The 14,309-nt window shown below is 44.2% G+C and overlaps 4 protein-coding genes across 15 annotated transcripts in view; all 4 read right to left on the minus strand.

Annotated features, from left to right (window-relative positions):
- The window catches only part of tbcela (tubulin folding cofactor E-like a), a 40,599-nt gene extending 35,253 nt beyond the window's left edge, over nt 1-5,346 (minus strand). The window contains exons 1-3 of one of the 12 annotated variants that reach the window (XM_054734991.2): nt 5,209-5,346; nt 4,450-4,566; nt 2,869-3,064 (exon numbers count right to left, since the gene is read on the minus strand). In XM_054734991.2, coding sequence (XP_054590966.2) covers nt 2,869-3,064; nt 4,450-4,557 — 304 coding nt within the window. In that variant the 5' untranslated portion in view covers nt 4,558-4,566; nt 5,209-5,346. Of the gene's footprint in view, nt 1-2,868; nt 3,080-4,265; nt 4,567-4,969; nt 5,125-5,208 lie in introns of those variants that run through there. The other 11 variants (XM_054734990.2, XM_054734996.2, XM_054734992.2 and 8 more) reach the window with 11 other exon arrangements.
- A 1,071-nt stretch (nt 5,347-6,417) lies between these two features.
- On the minus strand, nt 6,418-7,675 carry LOC139062432 (uncharacterized). Its single transcript, XM_070543283.1, has 2 exons — nt 6,867-7,675; nt 6,418-6,808 (listed from the first exon to the last, which is right to left on the minus strand). Exons 1-2 carry the CDS (start codon nt 7,673-7,675, stop codon nt 6,418-6,420), a joined length of 1,200 nt encoding a protein of 399 aa, XP_070399384.1.
- A 116-nt stretch (nt 7,676-7,791) lies between these two features.
- On the minus strand, nt 7,792-8,896 carry LOC139062433 (uncharacterized). Its single transcript, XM_070543284.1, has 2 exons — nt 7,905-8,896; nt 7,792-7,804 (listed from the first exon to the last, which is right to left on the minus strand). Exons 1-2 carry the CDS (start codon nt 8,894-8,896, stop codon nt 7,792-7,794), a joined length of 1,005 nt encoding a protein of 334 aa, XP_070399385.1.
- On the minus strand, nt 8,893-9,612 carry LOC139062434 (uncharacterized). The gene has a single exon (XM_070543285.1). The coding sequence runs from the start codon at nt 9,610-9,612 to the stop codon at nt 8,893-8,895; it is 720 nt and encodes a 239-aa protein (XP_070399386.1).
- Between the last annotated feature and the right edge of the window lie 4,697 nt (nt 9,613-14,309).

Consider the following 14,309-nt stretch of genomic DNA (forward strand, 5'->3'; position numbering starts at 1 on the left):
GTGGCGCAATCTAAACTGGAGTTTGATGTGTTTCGTAAGCACTGCACATGAAAAACTAGACTTGAAACATAATGATAGCATGCCCTCGCTCCTGGGGCATGTCCAAAACATTACACTTTGTTGGCGGTGGAAAAGAACTCATCCACTATAACAGTGGCTAACTGCCATGTAGTACGTTTCACAACGCTTTCACGTGCAATGGAAAGAATGGGTAACCCTGGTCCTCAGTGCCTCCTGTCATACATGTTCCAGGTGTTTCCCTGCTGCCACAAACCTGATCTAAATAAATGAGTGATTAACAGGTTTCTGCAGCACTTGATGTGATTAGATGAAAACACAAAATTATTAAAATATTAAATATTTTGAACTGAAGTGAAAAATGTTCAAACAAAAATAACATTCCTTCCTGATTCATTTATCACTTCATGTTTTTCCTGTGTTGCAAATAGTGTTTGTTGTTAGCCTCAAGGGTGATCTGCTGGCTTCTTTATCACCTGTAAGTCGCTTTGGACAAAAGCGTCTGATAAACACATAAACATAAATAAATGCAGGTAAAATTATGTTTCTAAAATTATGTTTTGCTGTGTTTTTTGTTGAGAATAATAAATAAGGTTGTATATGTACTCTTGGTGTAGCGGGGGTTCTTTTGAGCAGAGACGCAGTGGCAGATTATTCATGCGCTCCAGGCATCACCCATGGTCTGGTGACTCCACCTCACTGGCACAGCCAGGTGGTAGCATGGGCATCACAGAGAAAGCACACTCCTGGTTTGAATCGTACCTCACAGGACGATCATTCAGCATATCTTGGCTCGGACAGTCTTCTGCCGTTCACCATCTTGCCACAGGAGTCATCCAGGGCTCTGCATTAGGACCTCTTCTCTTTGTCATATACACCACCTCACTGGGTGAGATCATTCGATCACATGACTTCTCCTACCACTGCAACGCCGACAACACCCAGCTCAGCCGTTCTCGCCGGATGACCACACAGTCTCTGCACGAATCTTGGACTGTCTCTGACATATCAAGATGGAGGAAATCCCACCATCTCCAACTCAACCTCTCTAAAACTAAATTACTTGTCATCCCAGCAAAACCATCAAACACAACACAATATCTCAATCCAAAATGATTCCCTGGCTCCTTCAAAGGCAGATTGAATTGTGGGTGTTGTGATCACTGACCAGCTGACCTTTAAAGATCATGTTACCTCTGTTGCTCGTTCATGCCGCATTGCGCTGTAGAACATACGAAAGATCAGACGGTACCTAAACACAACATGCCACCCAGCTCCTGGTGCACTCTACAGTCATCTCCCACCTCGACTACTGCATACCCTTCTAACTGGTCTTCCAGGCTGTACAGAGGCACCTCTTTAAATGTTCCAGATTGCAGCGGCACGTCTGGTCTTCAATCATCATGTTTATCATGTGTTAAAGAAACAAACTTCATTTAAGGCAATCAGCGTAAATTAGCTATTATCGCAGAAACTTAACTTTCGGCAGAATTATCTAATAAGGATGTTTTTCTGTTCAGCATCACTCCTGAAGCTTAAACTAGGTCCAAATAACCGACGTCACCCCATCTTCTTTACAAATACTCCTTCATCCACACTGCTGAAGCAGCCTGACACAGTTTGACAAAATTTGTGGTTGGACTAAACTGATAATACGATATCAACCATATATTACATGCATTACTTTAAGTATTCATTAAGCATAACACATGCAAACCCAATGGTGTTTTCTTACCAGGGCACAGCGAATGCTGCCATCATTTGTTGATGAAATAATTTTTCTGCGTAACCCCTGTAATGCACTGACAGACCACTAGGGGTCAATATGGGATCCAAATGTTTACCAACTGGGAACTTGGGCTCCATTAATTTCAGTGTTTCTTGGTTTTTCGTCTTCGTCTTCCTCCGCTTATCCGGGTCCGGGTCGCGGGGGCAGCATCCCAATTAGGGAACTCCAGGCCGTTCACTCCCCGGCCTTGTCCACCAGCTCCTCCGGCAGGACCCCAAGGCGTTCCCGGACCAGATTGGAGATGTAACCTCTCCAACGTGTCCTGGGTCGACCCGGGGGCCTTCTGCCGGCAGGACATGCCCGAAACACCTCCCAGGGGAGGCGTCCAGGAGGCATCCTGACCAGATGCCCAAACCACCTCAACTGGCTCCTTTCGATCCGGAGGAGCAGCGGTTCTACTCCGAGTCCCTCCCGAATGTCCGAGCTCCTCACCCTATCTCTAAGGCTGAACCCGGCCACCCTACGGAGGAAACTCATTTCGGCCGCTTGTATCCGCGATCTCGTTCTTTCGGTCATTACCCAAAGCTCATGACCATAGGTGAGGATTGGGACGTAGATCGACCGGTAAATCGAGAGCCTGGCTGTTTCTTGGTTTTTATTTTAGAAAATTATTCCAAACTGTAACTGACATCTTTTCATATGGATGTTACAGGTTGCATTGGAGGAGTAATGAAAATATTTCGTGTGTGTTTTCATTTCAATATGTAAAGGAAGTAAAAGTAACGCCTTTCAAAGTGGCGATTCTTTTCTACATCCACTGTATTTAGCACCTAGAACCCCCCAAGACGCTTTACAATACAACAGTCATTTACTTATTTACACGCGGGCGGTGATAAGCTACAATGTAACCACAGTTGCCCTGGGACACACTGACAGAAGCCCTCCGACCACCACCAGCAGCCAAGGAGGTTGTGTCCTGCCCAAGAACATGACTGCGGCAGACTGAGTGGGGTGGGAACCTGCAACCCTCCAGTAACGGGGCAGGTACTTAACTCCCCTGCCATTAAAGTCTGTCATTGTGAGACAGATTCACAGACAAACATTGTTTCTCTCCTGCTCACCTTTCATGGGGGAACCTTGGAGACCTGTGGTGGGCACCACCACTCCCATCCCAGGCCCTCTGCGGTACGGGAAGTTTTCTGGGCTGTACTTTTCATTGATCACCTCCACAAAGGAACGGCCTTCCTTATCCTCTGGTGGCTCCATGGGCTCTTCGTGCTGAGCAGCTTCCCCTTCAGCTGTAGAGGTGATGATATACTGACAAGAAAAAAACTAAAATTCATTTAGAAATAAGAGTCTAGTGCTAAAATATGTCCTTTAACACCACAGAAACTGGTTAACTTGATAATTCAATTAGTTTCAAAAATGATGTCAAGAAATGTAACTTGAAATTAAAGAAATAAATTTCTCTGTAGCTCAAGGATACACACATTTTTATTTATGTCAGAAATGACAAAAAATTAAATAAAAAATGCTAAATTCTTGTGAGTCATTCCGGCCATTCTGTCAACTTTATTTTTTAAAATAACAAATCTTTGATAGCATATTTATCGTGACATGAAGAAAGGACTCTGAGTAGCATCATAAAGAGTCAGCAGAGTCCACCAGAACACTTTAAACCCACAAGTTTATTTTGACAGCATTTTCTCCACTGTGCCCATCTGTCCTCCATGCTCACTGATGCTTATGTTTTGGTGGTTTGGGTACACACTTTGGACTTGTCAGAAAATCCCGCCTCCTAGTTTGATTGACAGAAATTGGGTAGCTTTCTCTACACAGTTTATGCAAGATTAAACCTCGAAATGGGAGACTGTCAATAATGCGGGACGTGAGTCTCAGTTTGCGGGACTTGAGAAAAGTGACGAAAATGTGGCACAAAGCGGGACATCTGGTCACCCTAAGAGGGGCTGGGTGTTAGTGTTTACAGTCCAAAGAAGAAGGGATCTGCACTCGAGACTCCCTCCATGGGGAGGAGCATGACATGATGACACAGCCAAGCCCCATCCGGGTTTCCGCAGCAGCTGGGCAGACCAGTAGAGGATTAGCAACTGAGACAGGATAACGCAGTTGTGAAGCCAAACCCCGTTTTGGGGTGTTTTTCAGAAAACAACAATATAACTTGGTGAAATGCTCCAAAGAGTGGATTTAGCATGATATAATTCCTTTAGAAACAGTTTATAAGACCAAACTTGACCTAACCTTTTATTTGAGTCATAACCAAACAGATCAGTATGTTTAACGACGCTGAGCAGGCAGACCGTTGCTGTGGAATCTGCTGCAGGAATTCATCAATTATGAATCTATTTTGCTTATATAAAAAATTAAAAGATATTGTTACAATTTCATGTGCAAAAAATAAAAAATACTCCTGTAAACTGAATGGATAAAAGCACCTCTTATATTTAGATTTAACAGTCATACCGCAAATTCAGAGTGAGGGTGTCATAGAGCTTCTTACCAGATGTGTCTTTTTATTGTGTGGCCACTGCTCACTGTCCACTGTTGTTTATGTGCTGGTGGCATGTGAGGAAAGGAGGCCTGACTTACTTCATGCGTTCTCTTATTCTATACAACACAAACATCTGCACAACCCTCACAAGCAAGATGTAACTCATTTGTTTCTATCAAATATAAATTCTTACTCCAGGGTGGCTGGTAGATGTGTGAGTGTGAGGAGAAAATAACACTACTTCCTCTTTACCCCACTGGTAAAACTGGCCTTCACGGGTCAGAAGAAGGAGGACAACCATCACATGACACTGAGGAAGAAACAAGATCAGGCTCTGTGATACTAATACACAACAAGACAGATGTAGCGCAGTAGTGATGCTCACTTAAAATCTGCACAGATGTTACCTAACAGGATTCATCAACATAATAATGTGTTATAGTGATTAAATAAACAAATGCATTTCTGCCTTTTAAATAAAGGTTTTGACATATGAAGGTCACTCTGCTGCTATATGGTAAATAATTATTTCTGATTAGTTTAATGTATCATAAACCTAGTAAATTACAAACAGGACATACTTTTTGATGAGAAAAAACAACAACAACCTAGTTGAATTTGTTTTCACATCACAAAAACCATAAACATCACACAACAGAGCTTTAAAATCAAACCAGCTCAGTTCAGACAGTAGCAGCTTAGTGCACCATTACCGCTGTCTCAAAACGAAGCAGCATTTAGATGATAAACGGGGCAGTGGAAGATAGAGGAGAAGACAACAGCGGAAGGCGTCCAGACCTCAGTCTGACGCCAGCAGCAGCTGCTCCATCATGGAGCCCGGAGATTACAGATGACATCCCCGTAAAACGCCTTCAGTCACCTCCAGGTGATGGCAGTCCACGCAGACTACATATGACACGCTGAAATCATATCATGCGACATTTAAACGTACCTGTAGTGCCCACGGTTTTCCTGTTATTGATGAAAAGGGACAAATATTCCCATTCTTTTCTTCTTCCTCTGTCGGCGTTTTGCTGGCCGGTTAACCAACAGCTTCATCGCGCACTACCGCCACCAAGCGGTCAGGCTTACGAAACGACAGAGACAAAATGCGACTAATACTTGTAAAAAATGTGTTAATTCAAATCTAAATGAATACAAATAATTCTGTACAAATTTAATGTATTAACTGTAAAAATAAACATATTTTAATTCATAATGATGAAAGCTAAGCTTATTTAATGATTTAAGTCTGTGTTGCGATCAAATAAAATTTGCTTAATTTTTACTGTAAATTGTACAGTTTTTAACTGATTACAGATACTCTGAATACATAATGAAATTAGGATGTACTCTACCTTTATAGTGAAATAAAACTTTCAATCAAACAAAAAGTCTTCACGGAATAACCGAATCATAAGTTCTCAAGAGACATTAAGTCTTGAAAACTGCTATTTGAATTCACTCTGTTGAATATTGAAATTTGTTTGTAGATGTGAAGCATTTGAGTGACCAAAAGCAAAAATTAAGTGATTTGCATGGAATGGTTGTCCTTTTTCACAGCTCTGCTGTTTTACCAAATTGTCATTTGAATTCCAACCAAAAAATGGCTTTTTCCCATTACACAAAAATTTGTCATTTTAAGTCTTATACACTAAGCTGACTTGCACATGTGTCAATTAATAATCTTTGATCAATAAATAGTATGTAAAAATAATATAATAAAATTTTCAAATGATATTGTGAAGAAAGGAGGTGGAAAAATATGTACAATGGGTCATTTAGATACATTTATTGTAGTTAACTGGTTTATCTTACAATTTACATTCACAACAGTTCAAATTTGCATCTGAGGAAAATACTGACATTATTTATAAATTTGTACTGAGTGTAAGTTGCTCCATATGCTGCAGAACATTTTAGGGCAGTAGAAATGCAGTAAAACTTCAGGTTAAAATTGCCTGTTGTTTCAAATTTCATTCAACATTCCATTTTCATTTAAAAACATACCATAGTTCTTGTGAAACAGTTATTGGTCATAGTTACAGCGGTCATGGGTATTCCAACCAGGGTAATTATGAGACAACAAGCAGGCCACTTGCACTGCCATCATCATGGTGGTCGTGGCTGCCTTTATGGTCATGATTGTGCTGGTCATACATCACATGGTCCTGTTTATGATGTTTGTAATGTTTATGACTGTGTTGTTGTTCATGGTCAAGTTCACGGTCATGGTCCTGTTCATCGTAATGGTCTTGATCATGATGTTTGTGGAAGTGCTGGTGGTAATGTTCGTGGTAAGGCTCATATTCATGGTCATAGTCTTGATCATGGTCCTTGTCCTGATGGCTGTGATGTTCATGTTCATATTCATCGTCATGGTCTTGATCATGGTCTTTGCCATGATGTTTGTGGCTGTGTTGTTGGTCGTGGTTTTGATCATGGTCTTTGTGGTGATGTTTGTGATGCTTATGGCCATGTTGTTGGTCATGTCCGTGGTCATGGCTATGGTCATGATCTTGCTCATGATGTTTGTGATGTTTACGGCTGTGCTGTTGGTCATGGTCATGATCTTGATCACGGTCCTTGTCATGATGTTTGTGGCTGTGCTGTAGGTTTGTCATGTTTGTGATCATTGTCATGGTCGTGATCTTGATCATGGTCCTTGTCATGATGATTGTGTCTGTGCTGTTGGCCATGGTCTTTGTCTTGTTCGTGGTCATGGTCGTGGTCTTGATCATGGTCCTTGTCATGATGTTTGTGGCTGTGCTGTTGGTCATAGTCTTGGTCTTGATCATGGTCATGGTTGTGGTCTTGATCATTGTCCTTGTCATGATGTTTGTTCCTCTGCTGTTGGTCATGGTCATGTTCGTGAGCATGGTCTTGATCTTGATCATGGTCCTTGTCATGATATCTGTGTCTGTGCTGTTTGCGTCTGTGCTGCTTGTATCTGTGGTGTTGGTCATGGTCTTGGTCTTGATCATGGTCGTTGTCGTGGTCTTGATCATGGTCGTTGTCGTGGTCTTGATCATGGTCCTTGTGATGATGTTTATGGCTGTGCTGTTGATCACGGTCATGTTCGTGATCATGGTCGTGATCTTGATCATGGCCCTTGTCATGATGTTTGTGTCTGTGCTGTAGGTCATGGTCTTGGTCTTGCTTGTCATCATGGTCGTGGTCTTGATCATGGTCCTTGTCGTATTGTTTGTGTTTGTGCGTCTTGTGTCTGTGCTGTTGTTCATGGTCTTGATCTTGATCATGGTCCTTGTCATGATGTTTGTGTCTGTGCTGTTGGTCATGGTCATGGTCGTGATCTTGATCATGGTCCTTGTTATGTTTGTGTAAATGCTGTTTGTGTCTGTGCTGCTTGTGTCTGTGGTGTTGGTCATGGTCTTGGTCTTGTTCGTGGTCATGGTCATGTTCCTGATCATGGTCGTGATCTTGATCATGGTCCTTGTCATGATGTTTGTGTCTGTGCTGCTTGTGTCTGTCTTGTTGGTCATGGTCTTGGTCATGGTCATGGTCATGTTCGTGATCATGGTCGTGGTCTTGATCATGGTCATTGTCATGATGTTTGTGTCTGTGCTGTTGGTCATGATCTTGGTCTTGTTTGTGATCATGGTCGTGATCTTGATCATAGTCCTTGACATGATGTTTGTGTTTGTGCTGCTTGTGTCTATGCTGTTGGTCATGGTTTTGGTCATGGTAATGTTCGTGATCATGGTTGTGATCTTGATGATGGTCCTTGTCATGATGTTTGTGTCTGTGCTGTTTGTGGCTGTGCTGTTGGTCATAGTCTTGGTCTTGTTCGTGGTCATGGTCGTGGTTTTGATCATTGTCCTTATCATGATGTTTGTTGCTCTGCTGTTGGTCATGGTCATGTTCATGACCATGGTCATGATCTTGATCATAGTCCTTGCAATGATGTTTGTGTTTGTGCTGTTGATCATGGTTTTTTTCTTGTTCGTCGTCATGGTCGTGGTCTTGATCATGGTCCTTGTCATGATGTTTGCGTTTGTGCTGGTTGTGTCTGTGCTGTTTGCATCTATGCTACTTCTGTCTGTGCTGTTGGTCATGGTTTTGGTCTTGATCGTGGTCATGGTCTTGATCATGGTCCTGGTCATGATGTTTGTGGCTGTGCTGTTGGTCATGGTCGTGCTTGTTATGATTGTCATGGTCGTGATCTTGATCATGGTCCTTGTCATAATGTTTGTGTCTGTGCTGTTGGTCATGGTCTTGATTTTGATCATTGTCCTTGTTATGTTTGTGTCTGTGTTGTTTGTCATGGTCTTGGTCATGGTCTTGTTCATTGTCTTGATCGTGCTCATGGTCGTTGTCCTGTTCATGGTCTTGATCTTGGTCATGGTCTTGGTCTTGTTCATGATCTTGATCATGGTCTTGATCGTGGTCATGGTCATGGTCTTGTTCAAGGTCATGATCTTGGTCTTGATCGTGCTCATGGTCGTTGTCCTGTTCATGGTCTTGATCTTGGTCATGGTCTTGGTCTTGTTCATGGTCTTGATCGTGCTCATGGTCGTGGTCTTGTTCATGGTCTTGATCGTGGTCATGGTCTTGGTCTTGTTCATGGTCTTCATCGTGGTCATGGTCGTGGTCTTGATCGTGGTCTTGATCATGGTCATGGGGTCTTGATCTTGGCCACGGCCGTGGTCGTGGTCTTGTTCATGGTCTTGTTCATTGTCCTGATTGTGGTCATGGTTTTGGTCTTGTTCATCGCCTTGATCGTGGTCATGGTCTTGGTCTTGTTCATGGTCTTGATTGTGGTCTTGATCCTGGTCATGATCGTGGTCTTGTTCATGGTCTTGATCGTGGCCTTGATCGTGGTCATGATTTTGGTCTCGCTCATCATCTTGATCGTGGTCATGGTCTTGGTCTTGTTCATGGTCTTGATCGTGGTTATGGTCTTGGTCTTGTTCATGGTCTTGATCGTGGTCTTGACCGTGATCATGGTCGTGGTCTTGTTCATGGTCTTGATTGTGGTCTTGATCATGCTCATGGTCAAGGTCCTGTCCATGGTCTTCATCGTGGTCATGGTCTTGATCGTGGTCATGGTCGTGGTCCTGTTCATTGTCTTGATCGTGGTCTTGATCATGGTCATGGTCTTGTTCATGGTCTTGATCGTGGTCATGGTCTTGGTCGTGGTCCTTTTCATGATGTTTGTGTCTGTGCTGTTTGTGTCTGTACTTTTGGTCATGGTCTTGGTCATGGTCATGTTCGTGGTCATGGTCGTGGTCTTGACCGTGGTCCTTGTCATGATGTTTGTGTCTGTGCTGTTTGTGTCTGTGCTTTTGGTCATGGTCTTTGTCTTGTTCGTGGTCATGGTCTTGGTCTTGATCATGGTCCTTGTCATGATGTTTGTCTCTGTGCTGTTTGTGTCTGTGCTGCTTGTGTCTGTGCTGTTGGTCATGGTCTTGGTCATGGTCATGGTCATGTTCGTGGTCATGGTCGTGGTCTTGACCATGGTCCTTGTCATGATGTTTGTGTCTGTGCTGTTGGTCATGGTCTTTGCTTGATCCTGGTTATTGTCGTGGTCTTGATCATGGTCCTTGTCATGATGTTTGTCTCTGTGCTGTTTGTGTCTGTGCTGCTTGTTTCTGTGCTGTTGGTCATGGTCCTGTTCGTGATCACGGTTGTGATTTTGATCAGGGTCCTTGCCATGATGTTTGTGTCTGTGATGTTTGTGACTGTGCTGCTTGTGTCTGTGCTGTTGGTCATGGTCAAGGTCATGTTCGTGATAATGGTCGTGATCTTGATCATGGTCCTTGTCATGATATTTGTGTCTGTGCTGTTTGTGTCTGTACTGCTTGTGTCTGTGCTGTTGGTCATGGTCTTGGCCATGGTCATGTTCGTGATCATGGTCGTGATCTTGATCATGGTCCTTGTCATGATGTTTGTGTCTGTGCTGTTTGTGTCTGTGCTGCTTGTGTCTGTGCTGTTGGTCATGGTCATGGTCATGTTCGTGATCATGGTCTTGATCTTGATCATGGTCCTTGTCATGATGTTTGTGTCTCTGCTGTTGGTCATGGTCTTGGTCTTTATCATGGTCATGATCGTGGTCTTGATAGTGATCCTCTTCATGATGTTTGTATCTGTGCTGTTTGTGTCTGTGCTGCTTGTGTCTGTGCTGTTGGTCATGGTCTTGGTCATGGTCATGCTCGTGATCAAGGTCGTGATCTTGATCATGGTCCTTTTCATGATGTTTGTGTCTGTGCTGTTTATGTCTGTGCTGCTTGTGTCTGTGCTGTTGGTCATGGACTTGGTCATGGTCATGTTCGTGATCATGGTCGTGATCTTGACCATGGTCCTTTTCATGATGTTTGTGTCTGTGCTGTTGGTCATGGTCTTGGTCATGGTCATGGTCATGTTCGTGATCATGGTGGTGATCTTGATCATGGTCTTGATCTTTGTCATGGCCGTGGTCGTGGTCTTGATCTTGGTCTTGATCATGGTCGTGGTCTTGTTCCTGGTCTTGATCGTGGTCATGGTCTTGTTCATCGTCTTGATCGTGGTCATGGTCTTGTTCATGGTCTTGATCGTGGTCATGGTCGTGGTCTTGTTCATGGTCATGATGTTGGTCTTGATCATGCTCAGGGTCCTGGTCCTGTTCATGGTCTTGATTGTGGTCATAGTCTTGGTCTTGTTCATGGTCTTGATCGTGGTCATGGTCGTGGAGTTGATCATGGTCTCGTTCATGGTCTTGATCGTGGTCATGGCCGTGGTCGTGGTCTTGATCTTGGTCTTGATCATGGTCGTGGTCCTGTTCCTGGTCTTGATCGTGGTCATGGTCTTGTTCATCGTCTTGATCGTGGTCATGGTCGTGTTCTTGTTCATGGTCTTGATCGTGGTCATGGTCGTGGAGTTGATCATGATCTTGATCATGGTCATGGTCGTGGTCTTGTTCATGGTCTTGATCGTGGTCTGTGGTCTTGATCGTGGTCATGGCTGTTGTCGTGGTCTTGTTCATGGTCTTGTTCATTGTCCTGATCGTGGTCATGGTCTTGGTCTTGTTAATCGTCTTGATCGTGTTCATGGTCTGGGTCTTGTTCATCGATCGTGGTCATGATCTTGTTCTTGTTCATCGCCTTGATCGTGGTCATGGTCTTGGTCTTGTTCATCGCCTTGATCGTGGTCATGGTCTTGGTCTTGTTCATGGTCTTGATCCTGGTCATGGTCGTGGTCTTGTTCATGGTTTTGATCGTGGTCATGGTCGTGGTCTTGATAGTGGCCTTAATCGTGGTCATGGTCTTGGTCTTGTTCATGGTTTTGATCGTGGTCATGGCCGTGGTTCTTGTTCATTGTCCTGATCGTGGTCATGGTCTTGGTCTTGTTCATCGTCTTGATCGTGGTCATGGTCATGGTCTTGTTCATCGCCTTGATCGTGGTCATGGTCTTGGTCTTGTTAATGGTCTTGATCCTGGTCATGGTCGTAGTCTTGATCCTGGTCATGGTAGTAGTCTTGTTCATGGTCTTGTTAAATGTCCTGATCGTAGTCATGGTCTTGGTGTTGTTCATCGTCTTGATCGTGGTCATGGTCTTGGTCTTGTTCATCGCCTTGATCGTGGTCATGGTCTTGGTCTTGTTCATGGACTTGATCGTAATCATGGTGGTGGTCTGGATCGTGGCCTTGATCGTGGTAATGGTCTTGGTCTTGTTCATGGTCTTGATCGTGGTTATGGTCCTGTCGTGTTCATGGTCCTTGTCATGATGTTTGTCTCTGTGCTGTTTGTGTCTGTGCTGTTGGTCATGGTCCTGTTCGTGATCACGGTTGTGATTTTGAACAGGGTCCTTGCCATGATGTTTGCTTCTGTGCTGGTTGTGACTGTGCTGCTTGTGTCTGTGCTGTTGGTCATGGTCACGGTCATGTTCGTGATCCTGGTCGTTATCTTCATCATGGTCCTTGTCATGATGTTTGTGGCTGTGCTGCTGGTCATGGTCTTTGTCTTGTTCATGGTCATGGTAATGGTAATGGTCTTTATCATGGTCCTTGTCATGATCTTTGTCTCAGTGCTGTTTGTGTCTGTGCTGCTTGTGTCTGTGCTGTTGGTCATGGTCTTGGCCATGGTCATTTTCATGATCATGGTTGTGATCTTGATCACGGTCCTTGTCATGATGTTTGTGTCTGTGCTGTTTGTGTCTGTGCTGCTTGTGTCGGTGCTGTTGGTCGTGGTCTTGGTCATGGTCATGATCATGGTCTTGATCTTGATCATAGTCCTTGTCATGATGTTTGCGTCTCTGCTGTTGGTCATGGTCTTGGTCTTTATCATGGTCATGGTCATGGTCTTGATAGTGGTCCTCGTCATGATGGTTGTGTCAGTGCTGCTTGTGTCTGTGCTGTTGGTCATGGTCTTGGTCATGGTCATGTTCGTGATCATGGTCATGATCTTGATCATGGTCCTTTTCATGATGTTTGTGTCTGTGCTGTTGGTCATGGTCTTGGTCTTGTTTGTGGTCATGGTCATGGTCATGGTCCTTGACATGATGTTTGTGTCTGTACTGTTTGTGTCTGTGCTGCTTGTGTCTGTGCTGTTGGTCATGGTCTTGGTCATGGTCATGTTCGTGATCATGGTCGTGATCTCGATCATGGTCCTTTTCATGATGTTTATGTCTGTGCTGTTTGTGTCTGCGCTGCTTGTGTCTGTGCTGTTGGTCATGGTCTTGGTCATGGTCATGTTCGTGATCATGGTGGTGATCTTGATAGTGGTCCTTGTCATGATGTTTGTGTCTGTGCTGTTTGTGTCTGTGCTGCTTGTGTCTGTGCTGTTGGTCATGGTCTTGGTCATGGTCATGTTCGTGATCATGGTCGGGATCTTGATCATGGTCCTTTTCATGATGTTTGTGTCTGTTCTGTTGGTCATGGTCTTGGTCTTGTTCATGGTCATGGTCTTGATCATGGTCCTTGTCATGATGTTTTTGTCTGTGCTGTTTGTGTCCGTGCTGCTTGTGTCTGTGCTGTTGTTCATGGTGTTGGTCATGATCATGGTCATGTTCGTGATCATAGTGGTGATCTTGATCATGGTCTTGATCGTGGTCATGGTCTTGGTCTTGTTGATGGTGTTGATCGTGGTCATGGCCGTGGTCGTGGTCTTGATCTTGGTCTTGATCATGGTCGTGGTCTTGTTCATGGTCTTGATCCTGGTCATGGTCGTAGTCTTGATCCTGGTCATGGTCGTAGTCTTGTTCATTGTCCTGATCGTGGTCATGGTCTTGGTCTTGTTCATCGTCTTGATCGTCGTCATGGTCTTGGTCTTGGTCTTGTTCATCGCCTTGATCGTGGTCTTGGTCTTGTTCATGGTCTTGACCCTGGTCTTGATCCTGGTCATGGTCGTAGTCTTGATCCTGGTCATGGTCGTAGTCTTGTTCATGGTCTTGTTCATTGTCCTGATCGTGGTCATGGACTTGGTCTTGTTCATCGTCTTGATCATGGTTATGGTCTTGGTCTTGTTCATGGTCTTGATCGAGATCTTGATCCTGGTCATGGTCGTGGTCTTGTTCATGGTCTTGATCGTGGTCATGGTGGTGGTCTTGATCGTGGTCATGGTCATGGTCTTGGTCTTGTTCATGGTCTTGATCGTGGTCTTGACCATGGTCATGGTCGTGGTCTAGTTCATGGTCTTTATCGTGGTCTTGATCATGGTCCTTGTCATGATATTTGTCTCTGTGCTGTTTGTGTCTGTGCTGCTTGTGTCTGTGCTGTTGGTCATGGTCCTGTTCGTGATCACGGTTGTGATTTTGATCAGGGTCCTTGCCATGATGTTTGCGTCTGTGCTGTTTGTGACTGTGCTGCTTGTGTCTGTGCTGTTGGTCATGGTCACGGTCATGTTCGTGATCATGGTCGTGACCTTGAACATGGTCCTTGTCATGATGTTTGTGGCTGTGCTGCTGGTCATGGTGTTTGTCATGTTCATGATCATGGTCGTGATCTTGATCATGGTCCTTGTCATGATGTTTGTTTCTGTGCTGTTTGTGTATGTGCTGCTTCTGTCTGTGCTGTTGGTCATGGTCTTGGTCATGGTCATGTTCGTGATCATGGTCGTG

Source organism: Nothobranchius furzeri, chromosome 13 (genome assembly GCF_043380555.1).
Source record: "Nothobranchius furzeri strain GRZ-AD chromosome 13, NfurGRZ-RIMD1, whole genome shotgun sequence".
NCBI lineage: Eukaryota > Metazoa > Chordata > Actinopteri > Cyprinodontiformes > Nothobranchiidae > Nothobranchius > Nothobranchius furzeri.

Coding starts and splice junctions, on each gene's coding strand:
- LOC139062433 (XM_070543284.1), bottom strand. CDS start 8,896: ATGACCATGATCAAGACCACGATCAAGACCACGACCATGACCACGATG.
- LOC139062432 (XM_070543283.1), bottom strand. CDS start 7,675: ATGACCATGACCACGAACAAGACCAAGACCATGACCAACACCACAGAC. Junction 6,809..6,866: donor ACAAACATGACAAACCTACA/GCACAGCCACAA, acceptor CATGACCAACAG/CACAGCCGTAAACATCACAA.
- LOC139062434 (XM_070543285.1), bottom strand. CDS start 9,612: ATGATCAAGACCAAGACCATGACCACGAACAAGACAAAGACCATGACC.